This window comes from Echiichthys vipera (genome assembly GCF_963691815.1).
Source record: "Echiichthys vipera genome assembly, chromosome: 9".
Classification (NCBI taxonomy): Eukaryota; Metazoa; Chordata; class Actinopteri; order Perciformes; family Trachinidae; genus Echiichthys; species Echiichthys vipera.
Window position 1 is genome coordinate 24,146,395 of NC_139834.1, and position 23,136 is coordinate 24,169,530.

The 23,136-nt window shown below is 40.9% G+C and overlaps 3 protein-coding genes across 4 annotated transcripts; 2 read left to right on the forward strand and 1 right to left on the reverse strand.

Annotated features, from left to right (window-relative positions):
- Positions 1–451: 451 nt before the first annotated feature.
- Positions 452–6,440, reverse strand: dnajc16 (DnaJ (Hsp40) homolog, subfamily C, member 16). Its single transcript, XM_083920831.1, has 15 exons — positions 6,307–6,440; positions 5,833–6,014; positions 4,766–4,832; positions 4,331–4,655; positions 4,029–4,213; positions 3,806–3,910; positions 3,557–3,715; positions 3,330–3,460; positions 3,003–3,186; positions 2,033–2,212; positions 1,852–1,928; positions 1,638–1,718; positions 1,348–1,437; positions 1,085–1,255; positions 452–968 (listed from the first exon to the last, which is right to left on the reverse strand). The coding sequence occupies exons 2-15, from the start codon at positions 6,003–6,005 to the stop codon at positions 521–523; spliced, it is 2,376 nt and encodes a 791-aa protein (XP_083776957.1). The 5' UTR covers positions 6,006–6,014; positions 6,307–6,440; the 3' UTR covers positions 452–520.
- A 213-nt stretch (positions 6,441–6,653) lies between these two features.
- Positions 6,654–12,314, forward strand: casp9 (caspase 9, apoptosis-related cysteine peptidase). Of its 2 annotated transcripts, XM_083920730.1 has the most exons (11): positions 6,654–6,958; positions 7,533–7,731; positions 7,860–7,943; positions 8,025–8,086; positions 8,198–8,374; positions 8,456–8,545; positions 8,630–8,777; positions 8,868–9,056; positions 9,181–9,290; positions 9,410–9,542; positions 12,181–12,314. In XM_083920730.1, the coding sequence occupies exons 1-10, from the start codon at positions 6,827–6,829 to the stop codon at positions 9,512–9,514; spliced, it is 1,296 nt and encodes a 431-aa protein (XP_083776856.1). In that variant the 5' UTR covers positions 6,654–6,826; the 3' UTR covers positions 9,515–9,542; positions 12,181–12,314. The 2 variants fall into 2 exon arrangements, with proteins under 2 accessions (XP_083776856.1, XP_083776855.1); XM_083920729.1 differs by lacking the exon at positions 12,181–12,314 and having other exon boundaries at positions 9,410–11,599.
- A 1,415-nt stretch (positions 12,315–13,729) lies between these two features.
- LOC310951177 (rhamnose-binding lectin-like) lies at positions 13,730–22,849 on the forward strand. Its single transcript, XM_083919300.1, has 17 exons — positions 13,730–13,883; positions 13,978–14,010; positions 14,316–14,375; positions 14,589–14,724; positions 15,066–15,175; positions 15,459–15,503; positions 15,604–15,736; positions 15,837–15,940; positions 16,879–16,906; positions 19,703–19,791; positions 19,888–19,950; positions 20,390–20,525; positions 21,614–21,723; positions 21,826–21,870; positions 21,986–22,118; positions 22,504–22,607; positions 22,809–22,849. The coding sequence occupies exons 1-17, from the start codon at positions 13,859–13,861 to the stop codon at positions 22,832–22,834; spliced, it is 1,380 nt and encodes a 459-aa protein (XP_083775426.1). The 5' UTR covers positions 13,730–13,858; the 3' UTR covers positions 22,835–22,849.
- The last annotated feature ends 287 nt before the right edge of the window (positions 22,850–23,136 follow it).

The window sequence follows — 23,136 nt, forward strand, 5'->3', positions numbered from 1 at the left end:
GTTAAAACACAACCCAAACCGTTGCCATGTAACAAAACAAGTATTTTCTTTTTATGCAATCACAGGATCAGAGAGACTGTGGAGAATCTCTTGAGGTCCAGAGTAAAAAGTGTACAGCAATGCACTATGTTGCAAAACGAGTCAGCATTCAGGAGATCCTGGGGGGGAAAAAAACTGGGCTGAGATGCATGAAAAGGCAAGACATTTAGTGTTAGAGACATGCATCTCTGTTCACAGTATTCATCGATGAAGACTACCTACCCTGCCTCCTTTACTGTGACTAATGGTCGTGGAAACAGGAGTACAGGTGGCCACAGTGATTTTTGTTTTCTGTTCACAAGGCTGGAGCAGCAGAACAAAACGACTACTAACAGTTGAAAACAGCATGCGATGAGAGTAAGAGGAGCACGCTAAAGGACCTGTCCCAGAGTAGTTGACCCAACTTTAACATGTGTAACTATTAAACATCTCAAGTGCAAAAAGGCAGCTCTCGCCTCACTTCAGTAGGACGTGCTTCAACCTATTTAGTGGGAGTGATTTTGTCTAGTCCTGGCCAAGAGGGGATGTAGTAGCGAGGCAAAGTGCCTTCCATGAGCCTTTCCATCCACAATCCCAGGCGGTCCAGTTTGTGATGGATCTGCAGGGTGGATAAGCTGCGGGAGCGTTTGGACCTGCGCGGCAGGTGATCGTCACGGGAACTGGACCTCGACCTCCCCCCTGCAGTGGCCCCTTCATCCTCAGATGACTTGCTGTCAAGGTCTTCCCCAGTGTACACGGGCTTAAACAGACAAAGATACTTTTTGTGGCCGTTGAGTGCCAGCACGTAGCCGGTGTAGTCCATCTTGTGGTGTTCCCCGTCATCCTCGTCCGCATTGATCTGCATGGCGTCCTCGGCATATTCCAGCAGTGTGTTCATCCACTCGCCGTGCTTGTCAATATTCAGGAAGGAGAAATGCAGCGTCAGACTCCTAGGAGAGTGTTGAAAGAATTAATGTGATGGAGTTTCTATAAATAAAGGGTTGTTTTATATACAACAAAACAAAATGTATAACGGACTTTCCTTTGTTCCATGCATTTGTCTTACCCTGTGAAGGAGTAGACCTCTTTGGCAAACTTGCTAAGGAGAATGTTCTTGGAGGTGTCGGTGAGGACCAGCACTATGTTCATGTGTCCTGGCCTCAGCTTCACCAGGTTGCTCATATAGGTGATATCTGTCAGCTCCGTCACCTCCACAAAACTCTTCTTGGGAGGCCGACTAAAATCAACAGCAAAAATAAAAAGCTTAAAAACCAGAAAGGGAAAACCCCGCACTCGATAAATATGGTAAAACTATAAATGCATACTTACCTTGAAGTACTACCGGTCCCTGGGGAGCCATTTTCCGCTTTTGTTCCATCTTTTGTCTTTACTTTAGTCTGCTTATCTTCACTTGAGTCACTGAAAGCACATGACAAATGTTTTTCCTAAAGGGGATGTGAAGGCATAGAAGCATCACATTTAAAAGCAGCATTATTACTTTGTTTTATTTGGCTTGTCTTAAGCTTTCTCTTAGCTGTGTCTTACACTAATCCAAGGATAAGGCTGGTGTTGCTATAGATATAGTTATGGTGGTTTAGGTGTGCGGTAAAGCAACCGACCTGAAAGCCTGGATGACCACAGTTCCGAACAAGATAAACAGCGCAGAGAAGATGAGGGACAGAAGAGGCATCATCTCACGCCTGCAAATCACCACAGAATATTTTAGTGCAACTGAACGCACGGTATTTACATCTCTGTTTAAGAGTTTAAGTGTCAAATTCTTACATAAATGTGAAATTACATAAGTGAATCTGAAATGAAACTTCTGCCTACCAGTTGTTATGCAGAATATCATCGATGACTTCAGAGAGGTAATCGTAAGATGCATAGATCCATCGGATTACAAACATCTACAGAGAGACATGATCACATTTAGCAACAGGAATGGTGGTTGCTCTTTAATACTGACAAGCATCGTTCAAGGCTGTGATCTTTTTACTCAGAGAGAACGTACGGAGGCAAACTCGTTGTCGAGCTCAGGCAGCATGGCGTCATGGACGAGGATGGACGGGTCCTTCTGCAGTCGCTCCAGCTCCTCCAGAAGACGCTGCTTGTCTTCCTCACTGCCGTTCCAGGCGCTCACTGGCTTGAACAAGGCCTTCCCCGCAGCATTACGCCTCTCCAGGAACACCACCTAAGTAAAAAACAACAACAAAAAAAAAAACTGTCAATATGAATTTTGATTAATACATGTTTTATGCATTTGACATGAGCGCTTAAGTGGTGATGGGAAAATAATATATTTTTTATGGCGGATCACGACTAAATTTCCATTATTATTATGCATTTATTAACCACAACAAGTGTAAATTTGATCATTTGATCAAATGACATTTTTAAAAAGGGGCTTATGATTTATGATGACCTTCTTTAAGATTGTTTGTTTTTCACTCAAAAAGATGCATGTCCCATCTCTGATGCAATACACATATTTGCTTCTTAAGAAAATGTAAGGTAAAATGATTCCTGCATGTTTGATCATTTTAAGAGTGTTAAGCGTATTTTGATGATTATCAGGATAATATTGTGAATCGTAATTATTTTGGACAGGATACCTGCGATATGAAATGTTCACATCCATCCATACCCACTCTTGAGTCAAAGTATTTATTCCAAGAACTTCTTGAAACAATACTATTACATTACACTGATGATTAACAACCATGCGTAGGTAGTTTCATACGTTCCATATGGAGATTTTCAAATATGTAAAAAAAAACATACTAAATGCGTCCTAGTTCATTTTCTGTTGCGGTGTATGTGAATGACATCAACTGACAGGAAGTTAACAAGGACCAAGGCTGTTGCCTAGCAATGGAATTCCGTGGAAAAGGTCTATACTAATATGCTAAAGTGATGCTAATTTTCAGATCCCCATATATATATAGTGTAGATTATCAGTGGAGCTGGACGTGTGAGTGTACCTGTGCCGGTGACTGTGCACTGTCCTTGTTCTGCATGAGGATGTCACAAAGAGGTTGCTGAAGCCGTTGGTACACATAAGCGAACCTCACCACCTCTTTGGTATTAGTGGAGGCAAATGAAAGAAACGCCTGGTTCCCAAAAGTAAAGGTCTCTTCGTCCCCTGTGATGAGCAGCACGCAGTATCTGAGGGGAGTAAAGACACACTACACGTCTTAAAATACCTCCAAGGGAATATGGAAATTACAACGGAAAATAAATTCAGTTTGGTTTCATGTTTTCATTGTCTCTGACAGACGCTTAAAAAAGGAAAGGTCAGGTTCTCTTACTTTCTGCGTCTATGGAACTGTTTGACAGGACAGAGTTCGTCAAAGAGCTTCTGATTGACCAGCCGCGGCACGAGGAGGAATTTGTTGTTTGTCATGAACTCGTCAATAATTTGCTTTTTCATTCCTTTGGCCTGCGGAGAACATATAGAAAACAGAGTGAGGTGACATTTCAGTGAACACGTAGTTACTTATATAGACATTGTATCGCGTGTATGGCAGTGATTTACCTGTATGATGTCAGCAGGCTTTTCAATGTTCTCTTTGAACACCAACATGGTTGGAGCGTAAGTGTTAATATTGAACTGTTTCTGCAGATTGGCGGTCTCTGAAAGGCCCTGATCCACATAGCCAAACTGTAGGTGGTCCTTATAAGCAAAAGCTGTCAGCTATGGAGATGCAGAGATATGTTAATGAGGTTAGTGCTTGTGATTTAATTACTGTCATTTCACAGAAAACACTGTAAGGCAAGAGCCTACTTTGTAAAGCAGAGGAACTACGGACACTTGGTCGAACAGAAGCACGTGCGGCTTGTTGAGCTCATGCCAGCTGTTCAAGAACTGCAGGTCGTTCTTGTCGGTGACCTGAAGTATAGAAAATGCACAATGTTTGAACCAATTTTAATTTGATGTGTACTCCATAGTCAATACAACTCCTGTTTCCCTGCATTTTAAACATAATCAATATTTATATGATACTTACCCACTCCACGAGTCTCTGAGGAAGGAGGTCTTCCACAAACTGTCTCAGGTGCTTCGATGCTACAGCGTAGTGGAAGAACGTCACTTTGCCATTTAAGACTCCAAGTATTGATGGGGTGCGATGTGCCCCGAGGTGATTGGCTAACCGTCTCTCATAGCCAACATCCACCACGCCTATCCCCACGCCTGCGAAGACAGGATATCCACAAACGTACACACATCATCTTTTTTCAAATTGCTGTCAATTTCATGGACAGCAGGGCTCCTGGGTAATTTTGTATGATCTGTCGCTTAATTCCAAACCTAGATTCTCCATCTCCTGCACAACCTCTTTCCATACAGGCTCGATGTGGATGCAGCTGAAGCACCAGTCCGAGGTGATCTTTATCAGGTACGGCCTCTTGTAGCTGTCGGGCACCACATCACTGACATACTGGTTAAAGTGCAACGTGTACTTGCTGTCAGCAAAGTCCCTGTGGTTCTTGCTGTTGAAGGGAAAGTTGAAGAAGGACTCGTCGAAGTAAAAGTTGTCATGGCGATGACCGTAGCGACCGCTACTGTATGGCTGCGTATCATCAGTCTGCCCGTAACGGTCATAATTGGCCCGTTTGTCTTCACTGGACAGGATCTAGATTTGGGATAGAACAAATATAATAGAAAATGGCATACGTCAGCCTGTCACACTTATGTTACAAAAGGTTATGCACCAGCTGCACAACACAGCGATGGATGACTAACCTCATAAGACTTGGTAATCTTGATGAACATGTCCTCAGCACCTGGGTTTTTGTTTTTATCTGGATGCCTTGAGAAGAAGATGCATATTATTATTATTATTATTATGAAATAGTAATGGTTAAAGGTTGAATATGGAGAATGAGCAGAAGACCGCCATCTGGTGTCTCAAGATCATATTGCAACAACAGAAAATGATTTCAACCACTCAGGTTGCCAGGTTGTCAGATCCAGCCCAGTAGCCTACAGGAGTATTACAGAGGAGTTTGACTGACAGATACCGTTAGCCGTTACAGCTAAGTAAACATGAAATGTATCTTACGGATAAAGGAGAAACAGGGTCATCCCTATGTTCCCCAGTCGCATAAGCCTTAGCCTAAGCTTTAATTCAGCATTTTGGTACAGCGAGAGGTAATGGTTAGGGTTAGGGGGTAGTGTTAGAGTCTACATAGGCCTATTTGCCGGGGAATGCGGCACTGATTGTGGAAAACATAGGACCCTTTCTGTGAACAAAGCGGGGAACATAGGACTTTAAAAAAAAAGAAAAAAGGGGTCAGATGTTCCCCGGTCACATACAAAGCAGGGAACATGGGTACGTTCCCGGAAAAACATAGCCATTTTGGCGAGGGTTTTAATGCAGTTGAACCCATTCATCTCAGTCCATCGAGTGAATGCTTGGCCTATACTGACTCTAGCTTTGCCCGTCTCTGGTCACTCAGCTGCTGGGACACATAAGGCAGCTGCAGGATTGGCAAACTCCATTTCACCCAGTGCCAGCCTACAGTAGCTGCGCCCAACAACAGACAACCCTGGCAACCCCCAATGCCAGCCGCTTAATGATTGCTAAAATGTAAACAGAACGTGAAAGAAAAGTCATTGTCAAACCCGTCAAAAAACGTTTGAAATATTCATTCAGACTAAATATAATATTTTTATGGAAAAGCAATAGTTTCCATAGGTGTGTTATTTCAAAAAATATATATAGCTTTTAACAAAGGGTCTACATATTCAACCTGTAAGAACTGAATGAGGTCCATAAGAGCAGGTAAGTGTCATGTGAAAATATGTACCATTCTTTTGCCAGACGCTTATACACCTTCTTGATCTCAGCCTGGTCTGCACTCCTGGTCACTCCCAGGATTTTGTACGGGTCCATGTCCGGCCCAGCATGGGTCGGTCCGGACAGCATCACTGAGAGCAGCACCACTGCAGCCAGGAGCAGGGCCATCCTGGACCCGGCCATCACAGTAACCTGTAACGCATCCCCATCATTAAGTTGGAGAGCAGCCCTTCCTGCAGACTGACGTTAGCATAGTAATGATGAAGAGTGATGAACACCACCGGGTAGCTGACATCCAGTAAAATGGCATTTTAGCATGCTAACAACAGAGACAAATACATGTCAGCTAACTAATACAGCAGCAGACACTAATGTGACGAATGCATCGTGACATTAACGCGACTTCTCGAGGATAACCCTGTTTTTTCACGAGGGTTAACGTCAGTTGTGTTGCTACGGAGGCTAGCCGTTAGCTGTCACCCACCTGCAGCAGATCAGTCAGCCGGCACTGCGCCTCATCTTCGGGGACGGAGCTGATGTTCTTCCGCCTGTTGGTGTCTGAAGACGGGGAGTGTTCAGCAGCATCCACCGCTCCTCCAGGGCGAGCTCATAACCTGCTGCTGGGTGGTGGAGGGGGTGGTGGAGGGGTTGGTGTCGAAATGAACTCTGGGAGATTGAGTTCTTACTGGCGCCTTCGTTGCCGTGTGTTCGGTGTATGTGTTGTGTAGACTGGCCTGCGCGGTCAATCAAATCAAACGCACCCTGTTTTCCTCTCTCAGTTGACCAATCACAGACAGAGGTGATGTAAACAAGGAAGTATCTAGTGCAACCCGACGTAGACGCGCACAGACAAGAGAAACGAGAAGAAACTTCTATTTTTTGTGCATTTTTCGTCACTAACGAGTGGTAATAGCACGTGTTAGGTACAATAACAACACGTTGTAATTACATGTGTTGGTTACAGCTTTCCGATCGTCACTGGGGGTCGATATTATTGAAGCAGGATGGAGGAAAGTCACAGGAAGATTCTTCGGAGCAACAGGGTCAATCTAGTGAGAGACTTGGACCCGTCGAACCTCTATGATGGGCTTCTGGCAAAAGGGGTTTTTACCCAGGACATGATCGATGACATACAGGTGAGACAGGACATGATCAATGAAATACAGGTGAGACAGACAGGACATGATCCACGAGATACAGGTGAAACATGACATTATGCACGTGATACAGGACATGATCGATGACGTACAGGTGAGACAGGACATGTTCCACGTGATACAGGTGAGACAGGAAATTATCAATGACATACAGGTGAAACATGACATGATCCATGTGATACAGTTGAGACAGGAAATTATCAATGACATACAGGTGAAACATGACATGATCCATGTGATACAGGACATGATCCATGTGATAAAGGTGAGGCAGGACATGATCAATGACATACAGGTGAGACAGGAAGTGATCAATGACATACAGGTGAGACAGGACAGGATCCACAAGATACAGGTGAGACAGGACATGATCAATGAGATACAGGTGAGACAGGACATGATCCATGTGATACAGGTGAGACAGGACATGATCCACGTGATACAGGTGAGACAGGAAATGATCAATGAGATACAGGTGAGACAGCTGCTGGTTATGGTCATTGGATTATTGGATGTAATGCTGGTACACACCTGTACCTGTTTCTTCTGTCAGAGTTCTGGGACCAGACGGGACCAGGCCAGACAGTTGGTCCGGGACTTGGAGACCAGGGGGAGTCGGGCCTTTGCATTGTTCCTGCAGTGCCTTCAGGAGGCCGGGCAGCAAGGTTTGGCAGAGCTTCTTCAGGCTGGAGCTCCAGCAGTTCCTCTGCAGCCTGTAGTACGCTCTCAGACTGCCCTGCTGCTCCCAGTCTGTAAGTGTGTGATATGAATGTCGTTACTGTCTTTAAAATTGTCTTTGTGGACAAATAATGACAACAACTTGTTACTCTGTGGTCATGATATAACACTTTAGTGGCTCATATGTGTGCTCTTTGTTTAGCCCCTCCTATGGACGTTGATAAACAGAGAAAAGATGAGGTTCCAGTCGTTATAGTAAAGACACCCAGTACTCCCCACAGTCCATGTAAGTTATGTGATTGATACATGCAGGTAACAGTCAGGTTAGTTTTGTGATGCTTAACACATATTGATGCTCATGTCCCAGCACTTGAAGGGGAATACATAAGACCACGGCCACCGGGCAGAATTCGACGGGATAGTATTCAGGTAAGCACCATTTACTGTGTTTACCATGCACTTTCAGACCGACACTTTGCTGAATCTCAAATTAAATATTTACATCATGCGTCTTTCTGTGTGTCTGTGGGTGTGTGTCAGAACTATAAAATGGATGCCAACCCATGTGGACATTGCCTCATCATAAACAACGTAGAGTTTGAACCGGAGACTGAGCTGAGCAATCGCAAAGGGTCCAACATAGACTGCGACAAGCTGGAGAGAAGATTTAAAACACTCAACTTTATTGTGGAAGTGAAGACAAATCTGAAACAAAGAGTAAGATACATTTCTTCTGATTCTGCGTCGGCAACCACAAGTAAAACTTTGAGAAAGCTAACAGTTATCTGTGCGTTTCAGCATATCAAACATGAACTGTCGACGTTATCTAAGAAAGACCATTCACAGTATGACTGCTGTGTGGTTATCATGCTGTCCCACGGGACGGAGGTAAGCCATATCCTGCGTTTGTCACTTTTCTGTCAAATCCACATCCAGATGACTTTTAATGCACGCTCATTTTTATGTTTACAGGTGAGTCACAACCGCTTCCCTGGTGCAGTGTATGGTGTGGACGGAAAACATGTCCCAGTTCAGCAAATCACAAACTACCTCAATGGCCAGCATTGTCCGTCTTTACAGGGCAAACCCAAACTGTTCTTCATCCAGGCCTGCGGAGGAGGTAGTTGACATCGACCATACTGTTGAATGAGTCAAAGAAACTAAGAATGATCGATAAGTTAAAGTGGCATCATTTGTTTTTGTCTTTGAGGTGAAAAAGACACAGGCTTTGAGGTGTCCCCTGATGAGGTTGAACCGTCCGTCGGTGGAGCAGATGATCAGACGGACGCCATTCCGACGTCATCCAGCAGTGACTCTCTGAGCACGTCCGATGAACTGGACGCCAGAGCCACGCTGCCCACCCCGAGTGACATTCTGGTGTCCTACTCTACCTTTCCTGGTGCGTGTCTGAGTGTGTGTTGTGTTCATGCATCTGTGTTTATACTTAAATTATTAATTAATTATTAATAACTCCGTCAGAGCTACAGATTCACTTGACTCGCTATTTATCCTCATAAACACAGGTTACGTTTCTTGGAGGGACACCCAGTCAGGCTCCTGGTATGTTGAGACACTTGACCGTATTCTGGAGGAAAATGCCTTTACTGACGACTTGGTCACAATGTTGATGATGGTGAGCCTCTCTTATTACTACAGCAAAAAATTCTGGGGTTCTATTGAATCCGCTTGACCATTTATAGCTTTTTGTTTCAAACATAGACACACCTGAGTGTTAATTGTTTTTATTTCCAGGTTAACCATGAAGTCTCCCAAAACTCTGCCAAAGGGCTCTACAAGCAAATGCCTGGTTCCTTTAACTTCCTCCGCAAACTTCTCCACTTTAAAACCCAAGCATAGTGATTGAACTCATCTCTACACCTCTCAGGTTCACTTTCAGGGAATGTTAGTCTATTTCATGACTGGCATTATGACTCAGCAAAATTGCTAAGTGTTTGAATTTGCTAGATTGTAGGGGTGTGACAAGATATCATCCCACGAGATCTCGCGATATTAAAATGTGACGATATTTCTCATTGAGGTGAAAAGTTGTTGTTATGCGATATCAATATGTAGCCTAAGTGGAAACAGCAACAGAGTGACAGATAAGACACAAACAGCTGAGCTGATCAGTCAGTATAGATACAAATAATAAGTTCAAAACACATATTGGCCTACGGGGGGAGAAAACATGGACATATAGGCCTACGGGGGGAGAAAACATGGACATATAGGCCTACGGGGGGAGAAAACGTGGGCATGGGTCAATTATAACATGGAAATGTATGTATTCTGTGAGATGAGCAAGTGAGGGCCGTCACAACGCTTCTGAACACGCTTTGCAGAGCAGACAGTGACTGTATGGTGATTGATGGGGATGGGGCCGTTTTGGAAAATATTGAAAGTGGAAAGTAGTGTTTAAATCCTGTCTTGTCTCGTTCTCGTGAACTCAATATCGTGTATCGTCTCGTGAGCTGAGGGTCTTGTCACATCCCTACTAGATTGTGGTTGTACCAATCATGTCTTACTTTACATTTCTATTGTTTGTCATGTCTTGCTGTGTTTTAAAGGTGCAATGTCTACTACATGGCCAGATTTTTAGCTTAAAACATTTTTTTAAAATGAACATACATCATCAACAAAGTATGCAGAAGTAACAGTTATGACATTATGTCAAAGATGTGTATGTATTATGGTGCAGATATCTACTGAAATCAGCATGCTACCAGCTAGCCCCAGGCTTTCCTGTCTTACCGATTACCGCTAGTGCCTCTCAGTGCTGCCCCAGCTCACAGAAGCAGCTACACTGTAAGCAGTACAACAGTTAGCAAGTTCATGGATATATAAAGAGAACTGGATACAGCGTTGGAGATGGAGCCCCCTTCATTCCTATCAGAGTTGCTCAGAGGCAAATTAATCCAAAAAAAGTTTAACTGCTGATGATGATTGGCATTAATTTTGCACTAGAGACTAGCACTACAGTTTGTTCCGGTTTAGCACTCCGGCTAACTAGAATGTGGATTAAATTATTTAATGGTGTGGCTCTTGTAGACTTCCTCGGACCGAATTAATCAAATTCTGATATTAACATGAGTCATTTTGCAAGGTTTGTGAATTACAGAATTACAGGCGTCTCTTGTTGCCATGTAAGTCAATGGGAACAGTTTTTCAGCCAGAGGGCATCACCTGACAGACCTGGTGGTTGCAGTTACACTGTAGAGTCTAAATACACTTGCTCAGCAGAGGTGGTGGGTAGACGATGTGGCCCACTAGCTCCATGGCTAAGTCTGGGAAAAACATCTTAAACATCTATCTCTGTGAGGACACTCATTGACATAATGCATTCCCTAGCCCCTTACCGTAACCTTAACCATCACAACTAAATGCCTAACCAACACCCATGCCAACCCTGACCTAAACCTATTTGGACCTGGACCTTAAAACCAAGTCTTAATCCTCAAACAGGCCTCTGAAAATGGAGAACCAGCCTCACTCCATTGGGAAAATTTTAAACGTAGTCCCCACAAAGACACCTGTACAAGTACATGCACACTCACACACGCACACACACACACACACACACACACACACACACAGAAGAAAGACGCATGATGTAGATATTTAATTTGAGATTCAGCAAAGCATGTTACATTTTTGAAGACCTAGGTTTTAAGAGAACTTTTAACAGTGTCATCTTAATCATGAAATTATGTACAAGGTGAAATGCCGCCCCCTATGTTTGTGGCCAGGAACTACACATTGCACCTTTTAATAGTTGACAAGTTTTACAAATGAACTTTTTGGGTATAGGTGTCATCTTGATAAAAAATTATTGACGTATCGTGAAAATGTGGTTCAGGTAATTTTTTTTATATTCTTGGTGTCTTATTAAGACACAGTAGCTGTCAATTTCCAAAATTTGTTCTGCAAATTATATAAAATACTTTTCTCACTCTTATCTAAAGTCTCTTCAATTTACTGATTTTGGAAAAAAAAAAATTTTATTATTATTTTGTGAAAATGGAGGTGGAGGCACAGAAATTTCATTGACTGATATGAGCCACATATGAGCCTAATTATTCCAGCATGACTAAATATGTGTCAGGGACTAGGAGCAGAAGCATTTCATATTCTTTGGCTGATCTGCTCATTTCTACTGCTGCTTAATCCAGCCTATCTGGACCCTAAACACCAGGAGATAGTGTTTGTCATGTCAAAGGTACCTTTTGGGAGTCTCTGTTACCCACCACTGCCACTCAGGGTTTCCATGGTTTCATTTGATTTCAACATGCACTTTTTCACACATTTATTCATCTCAAATATCCAAAACACACACATGCTGTAGACTCTCTTCTATCTTACAGTTGTTCAACAATTTCACCTGAAAACCTATCAAATTTATACAATGGATAATTAATGGTTAATGGATAAATGAATAACAATTGTTCTTGATTCATTTACAGTCTGTTAAATTACTTTTTTAAACTTTTACATAAATAGGCCTGTGAATGTTCTCATTCGTCCAGGTCATCGTTATCCTCAAAGCAATTTCAGTCAAAAACAACTGGACTGGTTGTTTGTCTAGGAAGACGTTTCACCGCTCATCCAAGAGGCTTCATCAGTTCATGTACGCATCTGACCAGGCTGGGACTGGACCAGGACCAGGACCAGGCTGGGACTGGTCCAACTAACTGGTGTGGAGATCCAGGTATTTAACCTCTCACAAGGCCGATGATGTCACTGACACCCTTTGTGCTCTTTTACATAAATACAGCTAAATTCATTCTTAGTACTGCACTCTTGATTGGTTGATGATACTGTAGCTACATGTGAGTGACTTGTAAACGCGAGGCAGTCTGGAAACCACAGAGTGATGTCAGGCCTTTGGCTGCAGAGGTTTTGTTTCTTTACAAACTTGTTTTTTACTCTTTTTGCCCTGGAAACTTCACAATAGATCCAATCACGATTTCTCAAGCTGACCAATCAGGTTATACCTAGATGGGGTTTTTTGGACAACCTTTTGGTAACATTGAAAGCCACCTCTTCAAAAGTCTTGCCCCCAGACATGTAGGCGCCCACAGAGCATTGTTGACTGCAACTTTGACATATTTTCTAGTAGTATTTTTGCCAGTTGTCTTTAGTCATCATGACAAAAATGTGTTTCTGATCTCCTGAAGCTGTTTCTCCTTCTCCCACTCACGTTTTCCAAAACAAGTGTTGCACATGACTCTTTCTCTGCACTCACAGCTGTTTTTGTACTTTATGCAGGCTCATTGTTCTCAACTCTCAACTCAGTAAATATCCAATCACACTGCACTCTTCTGCATTTTGCTGGCAGCATTCCTGTTCTTTGGATCGTGATCGACTTCACACTCCAAAGTGCGTTCCCTTGGTTATTTAGCAATACACCTGCAAAATGTGAAGTAGATCAGGTTCTGCAAAGGAGAATTCAATTAAACCCTAAAAGACCCAACTCTGTAGTGCACACATACAAAGTGTATAATTGTATGGATGATCAGATTATTATCATGAAACCAAAACTACAATCTTTCCCCTTACATATTGTTTTTGTAGCCTATCCATAAACTGGGAACATGATGGAATTCCATTCTCTGGTGTCAAAGAACAGAAAAGACGAGTTGCTAATTAATATTATCAACACACCAATACCGTTTCCTCCAAAACACTTTAGGCAGACTCCTTTACTGTATTATATGTATGCCATTTTTAGGAGAGAGGCTTGTGCTCTGATACAAACTTAAATGGGCCAGTTATTTTGTTACACATTTACAGGACCATAGTCAGACCAATGTAATACGCACACGAGTCAAACCAGAATATGGCAATCACTACAATAAGAATTCAATGTGTCCTAATTGTATTAATGCAATTCCAAATGCATTTATTTCTTATTTCACCATAAGAAAAAGTATTTTATCAGCCTGCTGCTCCCCTCAGCTTTGTGTTTACAAGTGCTGGGGCCTCTTCAGTCTGTGCTCTAACTCCAGATGTCTGTCGTCCCTCATGGGATTGAATGTTATTCTCATTTTGGAAATTGCAGCCAGTTGAGTTGGAGCCACTGGGGTCTGGTTCAGGTCTGTTTTGAAGTAGAAGATTTCCTCAGATTGCCTCAGATCCAAATTTATAAATACTAAGTCTGTCAGTCTCACTGGTCTATACCGTCTCACTGGGTCCTGTGAAACCATGCTCCCCCTCAGGATCCCACTCTGTGAGTATACTGATGACCATAATGATAAAATGTCTTAGTTATTTTAAGGTGACACATTACGGCAATGTATATAAATATAATGTTTCTTTTTCAGTGCTGGCAGCAACCTGTCTGCTTCTAAGTCCCGGTAAGTGTGTGTTGTGTGTGTGTGTGTGTGCTTTCTTTGTGGGGACTACATTTAAATTTTGTGAGGATATTTTGGCTGGTCCTCACTTTTTCAAAGGCCTGTTTGGGGGTTAAGACTTGTTTTTATTAGGTTCAGATCCGAATTTTGTTTAGGTCAGGGTTAGGGTAAGGGGGATGGTTAGGCATTTAGTTGTGATGTTTGAGGTTAGTGTAGGGGCTAGGGAATGCATCATGTGTGTATGTGTGTGTGTGCGTACGCACTTGCGTGCATGTGTGTTAAACTAACATTGACATATGTGTTTGTAGGTCTTGCCATACAGACAGAAACCACCTGTCAAGTCAACACAGTCCAGCGCCTGAGTTGTGGTAATTTCCTTAAGTTTTCTGTCGACAGCCGTGCTTTTTTTGTTTTACTTTTATTGTCTGGTGTTGAAGCTTTTACTGATTATGAAGAAAACATTTTGAGGTGTATGTCAGAGGTGAACGTATATTTGTGTTTCGAGTACAATTGAAGATGAAATCAAACCGTAATACTAATTTTACTAATTTCCCAACATCTGCCTCTTTGCTGACTAACAGACATTGGAGTGATCGTTGTGCAGTCCGCTCTGTATGGACGTACAGACAGTGAGACCTGCAGTGAGGGAAAACCTCCGGCTGAGCTTGCCAACACACAGTGCTCTCAAGATGGCACAGTGGACATCCTCAAGACACGGTACACATGACACGTATAATCATAAAAATATACTGTTTTTATTACAAACACTATTCAAAAACATCAACAAAAACATTATACAGTACATTTGTATGGTCTAGACCTGCTCTGTATGAAAAGTGCATTGAGATAACTTCTGTTATGATTTGACACTATAAATAAAATTGACTTGCTTCCATATTCAGTGCTTGAGCTAAACGTACAGGTGTTAAAACACACTAGCAGATCCCTTGCTATAGTACTGAGTACTTCCTTATGATGAAGTTGATTAATTCATCACAGAATGAGGAAGAAATTAGTCATGCTGTAATGTTTTGTCATTGTTCACCTTCTCCCCGCAGGTGTGATGGGAAAAAGGTGTGTGAAGTGAATGCAAATGTCTTCCAATCACCTGATCCCTGCGTAGGCACCTTTAAATATCTACAGACCAAGTACAACTGCTTCCCAGCAAGTCAGTCGCCTAAACCGATTCACTGGTTTTCACTTTGTTTACAGGCTTTTTTTTGTCAGGATGTCCAAAGGTATATGCATGGCTTTTCGCATTGATCGGACATTCTGTGCCTAAGTTCTGTCAAAAAATGTGTTGAATGAGAAAAGAGTCCAATGGTTTTGCCTTATTTTACTTGGCATTTACATGTTTTAAGAGAGTGGGCTACACCGTTTTTTATTAGTATAGGATTCCAAGAGAAGGTGATTTTAACGCCTATTTAATGTGATTCGTGTTATTTTGACAGTTCATCATGTGACATGTGAGCACTCTTTGGCCTACCTGCAGTGTGGTGAGATCACATTTTCTTTCTTCGTGTGTATGGGGCATTAAAATGAAAAAGACGAGCTTTATTGTATTTCCCTCTCAAAACTTTCTCCTGTTCTTGGAAGATGAGGGGCAGGTTATATCTGTGTACGGTGCTGAATATGGACGCCACGACCAGACCACATGCAGTTATAAACGGCCTGCCTCTCAGATCCAAAATGTCGACTGCTCAGGCCCCAACAGCAGCGTCTCTGACAGGTGAAGTATAGTTGCCCACTCAAGATCATGGTGTATTTCACTGTATAACTGCTGTAAAGCCATCCGGCACCATACTGACTCTATCACTCTGCCTTTACAGCTGTAATGGGAAAAACAGTTGTGTTATCAAAGCAAGCAACTCCGTGTTTGGAGACCCATGTCCTGGCACTTTCAAGTACCTGGAGGTGGCTTACGTATGTGATTGTAAGTGTCACTGTTTCACTCTACTGGGACTGGTCAGTGGTTCAAATGTGCAGAGGAAAACATGATGTGGAACTAAGTATGGGGTGGCAAACAGCACTGATGCAGAGGTGTATCAACATAACTGCATAAACAACTATCTTTGTCATAATTTAAATCTTAATCCAAAACTATTAGTTTTAGTGTAGATTGACATTGGGGCCTCATGCAAGAAGTGATTACGAATCTTATTTTTGTTTGTATCCACAATTTGTTCTCATTTTGTTAGTACCCATAGGTTTCACTAATGTTTTCTCATTGTTGCTCCTCTCTGAGTAAAGAGAACACTGTATGAGTGGTCGAAATAACTCTTACCAAGAGAAAAAACATCTGGTTTTTACAGTCCATAAATTGTTTGTCCAAAGCGAGGAAAGATTTGTTTAAGCTCATCACTCATCACTTTTGACCTTTCCCTTACACTGTCACTCTTCCTCATATACTCACTTTCTGTACAGTCTAAAGTCTGTATATTTAATACTTGTCATAATGCGTATACATTATCTGGCTGTTCTCACAGTTTTGGTACATATACCAACGGAAATGCGCAATAATTTGTTTCTTTTTTATTTTTAAAGTAATTCATTTTTTTTGGGGGTATGTTTTTTCGCATGAATTTCTGTGCAGAACTTTTCGTAGAATTTAGTACAAACCTGTTCATAAGAACACGTTGACATTATACATGTTTACATCCTGTTTATATTAAGCCCTAAAAGTATGTCTATTATGTCTTAGATTCTCATTTTGATTTTACTTGTGTGAACTGAAAAGTAAGAGAACATTTAAGAGAAATTTAAGAGAATGTTGCTGCATAATATACGTATATATATATATACCGTATATATATATACATTTATATAGAGAGACTTAAGTATTTATCTGAAATATCTTTTTGTTTTTTGCAGATCCTTCGACCACTCCAGAGGAGTCTTTGTAAAGATATTGGAACCACAATAAGATAAACGAAAACCGACATGTATTAAATAAATATTATCAATCAGCAGCAGCATGTCTTCTTTAGTTTCATTATTTCGCTATTGCGTTTATGATTATTTAAGAGAAATCTAGAGAAATGTGCACAGGCAAAGCTCCAGTGACTCTCAGTGTCTTCCAGGAAGTCCAGAGAACAATAGGATAACAGTAGGTGCTTCTGACTGTTCCAGGAAGTCCACAGAGAAAATAACAATGCAACCATTAATGTGTACATCAATTTGCAGGAACCTCAGTCACGTTATTGTAGAATAAGAGAAAATGGAAAACTTGTTAAATCAAATAGATGAAAACTGTAGGCCTGTATTATACGGTGCAGCAAGTTCTGTGAGTTAAGAATAGATATTAATCTCAAAGACAATGAGAAGAAAATGTGAGAGAGGACAGGAAATCTTAAGAATGAATGGATTTGTTGTCAGGCTGGAAAAACCAACTACGAACAAGGGATGACTGCAACACCACAGCTTCACAATGCACCAAACTATGCACACTGGAAATACCCTTCTTGTGAGTTTTACAATGCTGTCCCTCTCTTTTGTTCTGAGATCTTTGCTTGTCACACCTACTGATTTCTCTGTAATGGGAGTCGGTCACATTGAGGAACTAATTGTGCAAGATCAGGATGCCGTTTCACATATAAGGCAAAGTGAGCCGTCGAACCAACAGAATAAAGACAGGTGTGTCATCAGTCCCACTGTTAACCTCAGACCGGATCTTTTCAAACCATGCTGCACTTCACACTGAGTGAGTAAACAACTGACTGATGGTTATTAATTATGGGGGTCCATGTCCAAAAGCCTTAATATAAGTGACTGGCGCTTTTAGGGTGCTGGGTGGAGGACCCTAACCCTATTATTGAAACACATACAGTATATTGCTACTTCTTAATACTCTTAAAGACATTTCTTTCTCAGGCACATAAAGAGGAACTGGAAGTAACATATATTTCAGTTTATAGGCCTTTTTGATGTAATAGCCAGTTTAAACCTGGTCATTAGATGCTGTATTTTCTCCTCTGTCAAATAATGTTTTTTTAATTTATTATTTTTTTATTAAATACATTTTGTTTGGCACTGTCTTACAGTTTGACACGTTACCACTCCAGCATGTCTATTTGTTACTGTAACTCCATCCCTCTAAACATATCATATCACAGTTTGTAGATAATTTACTCAATCATCCTCTAAACTTATTAGTAAAAATCTGAGATATCTGAGGAGCTTTGGGGTTAAACCATCAAAGACTCCTCCATTAATGGATAAGCCCTTGGGGCTATTATAACAACAATCAATTATTCTTTTTCAACAGAGGCCACAGTATTTTAAATGTAGGACTCTACCAAATGGTTGACATGTCTGTTCATGGTATATGTAAAACAGAAAGGAAAATTGCAAACTGTGTACTCTTATAGTGCTGTAATATTAGTATACCAACATATATAGTATGTCAATGAGTTACCATGAATTAGTAGTATTACTAGTACTAGTATTATTTCCTCATATTTATTGATATTTACCATTACATTACATAGACAACATCGTAGAAATGGTGATAAATTGTACTGATATTTTTTTCAGCAAATATAGTATAATGGAATAACATTATATATATGATAAACAGCAGTAAATATTTCTTATTCATAAAAAAGATATCTTTATTATCTTAGAATCACTACATTTATCAGTATATTTACAATTTAATTATTTGGTCAGGCATGTTTTTAGACCAAAAAAAAGGAATCATAATAAATTCATACCTGCATATATACGTATATATAATGGGTAACATTAAATGTATCATTCACAAAAATGAATATTCAGAATTGTTTTATTTTAATTACATAGCTTCACTGCATTTAACCTAAAAAGACATTCAACCCTTTGGTCAGAGAAAGTTACATAAATCTGTTGAGTAAGACTTGTTATTATTATTGTTCCTAACTCCCTGAAGGAGGCGAACTGAAAAGGCAGACTATCTAAATACACAGCAAGATCAACTGATTTCTTTAGCATTATACACTTAAACAGAATGGTAGAGACGACTCAAGGTCAGCTTCAGTACATGGTTCAATAGTGGCTCACAGTGGGTTCTACCAAAAGGTTGAGAAAAGTGTTAAAGGACTTAAAAGGAAAACTGACTGCAGTGTGGCATTTGTATGTGTAATCAAATGATGATAATCTGACACGTAATAAGAAAATGGTAATATTTAACACTTACTGAAGCATTTTAACTATAACTGTGCAAACACAGTATCTCTGTCGTAAGGCATTTACATGTTGACATATATTTAACGTCCACGGAGGACAATTTGACATGCCATAGCAGGTAAAACACAGGTGTTACTGATAACATCAATTACGGCCCTGCTGTGCCTCTGTCACTGTCATACAGGGCAGAACGGAGCCTTTGCTTTGTTATTAATGACACCTGCTTTTCCTGCTTTGAAGAAGAAGAATTCCTTTATTAATCCTGCAGGGGGAAATTCACGTGTATCCACGTTACACGCATACAGGCCCGAAATACACACATGCACAAACAGGACCTATATACATGCAATTAATGGAAAGAAGCGAGGGGGCTGCCAAATGGATCGGCGCCCGAGCAGTTGGGGGTTCGGTGCCTCGCTCAACAGCACATCTCCAGCCACCAGTCCACACTCCATTCATGGTCCACACAGGGACTCAAACCGGCGACCCTACGGTTCCCAGCTGAGTCACCTATGGACTGAACTACTGATGCTTTAATTTTTTCTCGTGTTTTGCTGACACACTCTGACAGTGATGTTTCTTTTCCAGTGCTGGCAGCAACATGTTCGCTCATGACTGCAGGTAAATATCTGAGAGAATGTGATAATGATGATGCCTTTATTTTCTACATAAAACATGCGGCCTGACTTCACTTCAACTTATGCTCTTATATTTTAGTTGGGTCCACGGAGAGAGTTACCACCTGTGGCAATTACGGGAATGTGCAGCAGCTGAGATGTGGTATGACTGAACTCTCATAAGTCATTGTGTCTATTGTGAAGGTCTCAATATACTGAGCCAATCATTATTACATTTGGTCTTTATACAGATATAAAAAAGCACCACAGTTTCTATCAAAAACAACACTTTTTGCTCACACATCCCCATCTTTCTACAACCATAAAGTTCTGACCTCAGGATATAGGGCTTTGGTTTAAGTTTGGCTTGTAAAATGTTTTTATATTGTAGAGTTACTGAGAAAAAAATTAATTAAAATTAAAGGACACCCAGCAGGTGAGCCTGTAGACATTTTAGGCTCAGTCACCATAATAAATATAACAATATATGAATTAGTCCCACACAAACACATATAATGAAGCAATTTCTTGAAAAGAGCACTCTAACTCTACTACTCTTGCTTGTTTTTTATATATATATCTCCCTCTTTGCTGAGTAACAGATATCGGAGTGATCAGTGTGCAGACATCCCTGTATGGACGTGTAGACAACGTGACCTGCAGTTTGGGAAGACCTCAGAGCCAGCTGGCCAACACACAGTGCTCTAAAGACGGCACAGTGGACTTCCTGAAGACACGGTACACATGACACATCCAATCATAAGGAAAAGAAATTCTGTTTTATTATTTTATTATCAAATGTGGCTGCTGCAGATAATAAGTCTCCTAATAAGGTCTATGATTCAATGTCACTGATGAGCTACAACAGGAAGGTAGGCCCCTTACTAACTGTGGCAGATCTCCAATTCAGTACTTAGTCACTAATTCTACTATATGCAGATAACATAAGAAGAGACAAGAAGTCTGTACAGTGTGTTTGTGTTGTCTGTCCAGTCCAGCTAACTGTTCAGGGCCATTATTCACAAAGCAAAGTGTGTTCTCTTAAAACCAATTCACAAAGCTGCTTTTGCCACCTTTCACAAAGGAATTGGTAAGTCTTAAGCTAAGAGAAAGACCCTGTGTTGCTGGGGGGATGTCATGTTTTCATGAAACTGTGATCGGCTGTTTTGTTCTCGGTGAATTCTTGATAGAAATCCTGTAGGAGGTATGTTGCCATACCCAAATAAAAGGTTACTGGTAAAGGTAAAGTTTATGTGCAGCTAATCACCAGCCTCTTGCATGTCTGGCGGTTCATTAACAATTAGCAGGTATCCATATAAGAAGCCTCGTAATTATCGGACAATAACCATGGCTGAGAAGAGTTTTTACTTCTTTCAACTTGTGCATGAAAAGAAGAACATTATTAAAGGGAAGTCCAGAGTCAGAATAATGGCAAAACACAAAAATAAGCAATACCATTTATAAAAGCTCAGTATCATTGAAGGTTTTTAAAATGGAGTCCTCTTAGGAGACTACGTCTAACTTTAAGCGCTAAACCGCTTTGTAAATAACTGAATCTGAGTTCTTTAAATAACTGATCTCATGTAATTGTATGTTAACCCCATTCTCTAATGGCACTATCTGTATTATTTTTGATTTGAGTGTTCTTTGTAGAACTGTTGATACCATAGACGTACACAACGTTTAAATGTGGCATTTTAAGTCTATTTTTTTACTGTGTTGCACTCACAGTGGGTGCGATGTGGGATTAAATGGTTAAGTCTCTGGCGTGAGTCTAGGTTACTAAAGTATGAACACTGTTTTAAGACATAATGCATTTCCTTCAGGTGTGATGGAAAGAGGGAGTGTGAGCTGAACATTAATGATGTCCGTACACCGAATCCCTGCCCTGGCATTTACAAATACCTGGAAACCAGCTTCACCTGTTTCCCAGCATGTCAGTCCCATCTGCATGGATCTAAAATTCATTTGATTATATCTTATACCTGTATATGAGTTTTATAGTGTGATGTCTAATGCAATTCTCTCACGTTGACAGTTCACCATGACTTCTGTGAGGGCTCTGTGGCACACCTTCAGTGCGGTAACTTACATTTTGCATTAATGGTGGCTTCATGTGATAAACATAAGCATAATTATATTTTCAATGTATCCAAACCCTTTAAATTTTAACTATACTGCTGTTGTTTTATTGACAGATGTGGGACAGGTTATAACTGTGTTTGGTGCACACTATGGACGCAGTGACAGGACCACCTGTGCTTACAGACGGCCTGAATCTCAGATCAGCGATGTCAACTGCTACCTCCCCACAACTAAAGTCGCTGAAAGGTAAAGCTGCACAACCTTTGTTGAATATAATGAGTAAATCAAGACTTCAAGAAGCAACTGTATTTCCTATGACTTGCATGTTCCCTCAGTCAGTTAAAGAGAAAGTAAAATTGACAAAGGCATTTCCACATGCACAAAGAACATCTAAAGCCACGTCCAAGCCATGCTTATGTATGAAAAAAAAATACATGGACACTTGTTAGTGCGCGTGTTTTAACCGTGAAGCTCTGTAGTCACTCGGCTCAGTTACGACCCACTGTATGGGTGCTTGGTGATTTTATAACACTATCTAAAACATCACCACCTTCATAACACAGTTATAACGCAGATCAGAACACATAGGTTCCAGAGTGTATTCAAGCCTGTTGTCCCTCTGCATTCACAGCTGTAATGGGAAAAACAGCTGTAGCATCAGTGTGACCAACTCAGTGTTTACAGACCCCTGCCGCGGCATTTACAAGTACCTGGAGGTGGCTTACATATGTGAATGTAAGTATCTTTAAAGGCTCAACTGTGTGGTGGGGACAATGGCATGAAGCAGATATGTCCAAATAGCACACTTCTGCTACAACATACAAACCTTTTAACTTAAAAATAAATCAAATATGTCACAACAAGGATTTTAACAAAGCAATACTCTCAGTTCCTTGAGTTATTTGTCTGAATTGAATGTTTTCTGTTCTTTTGCAGATCCGATTCTCCCTCCAGAGCAATGAGTCTGTTAACTCACACACTGATATTTCTGTCATATCACTAAAATCATTCATTGAATTAAAGCATTGAATTGTCAGTTTTTCATTTTGTTCATTGGGAGAAATGTAAAAAATAAATAACCTCAGAACCCTGCTCCAGATACACAACTGTACTAGATATGGAAGAATTTGACCCAAACAAGTTATTTAAAGTTGAACATTTTTCGATGTTAAACCAACGTGACTGATTAGGTAGTTAGCATCAGCAGCTAGACAAAGATAACGCAAACCTGCAGACACTAAACAATGTGCGTTATATGAAAGAA

Excerpts from the sequence above, each read along its gene's own strand:
- LOC310951177 (XM_083919300.1), top strand. The coding sequence starts at position 13,859 with ATGCTCCCCCTCAGGATCCCACTCT. Across the intron at positions 14,376-14,588 it reads AGTCCAGCGCCTGAGTTGTG|ACATTGGAGTGATCGTTGTG; the intron begins GTAATTTCCTTA and ends GCTGACTAACAG. Across the intron at positions 22,608-22,808 it reads GGTGGCTTACATATGTGAAT|ATCCGATTCTCCCTCCAGAG; the intron begins GTAAGTATCTTT and ends GTTCTTTTGCAG.
- casp9 (XM_083920730.1), top strand. The coding sequence starts at position 6,827 with ATGGAGGAAAGTCACAGGAAGATTCTTCGGAGCAACAGGGTCAATCTA. Across the intron at positions 8,375-8,455 it reads AGACAAATCTGAAACAAAGA|CATATCAAACATGAACTGTC; the intron begins GTAAGATACATT and ends TGTGCGTTTCAG. Across the intron at positions 9,291-9,409 it reads TGGTCACAATGTTGATGATG|GTTAACCATGAAGTCTCCCA; the intron begins GTGAGCCTCTCT and ends TTTTATTTCCAG.
- dnajc16 (XM_083920831.1), bottom strand. The coding sequence starts at position 6,005 with ATGGCCGGGTCCAGGATGGCCCTGCTCCTGGCTGCAGTGGTGCTGCTC. Across the intron at positions 4,833-5,832 it reads AAGCGTCTGGCAAAAGAATG|GCATCCAGATAAAAACAAAA; the intron begins GTACATATTTTC and ends CTTCTTCTCAAG. Across the intron at positions 4,656-4,765 it reads AGATTACCAAGTCTTATGAG|ATCCTGTCCAGTGAAGACAA; the intron begins GTTAGTCATCCA and ends TCCCAAATCTAG.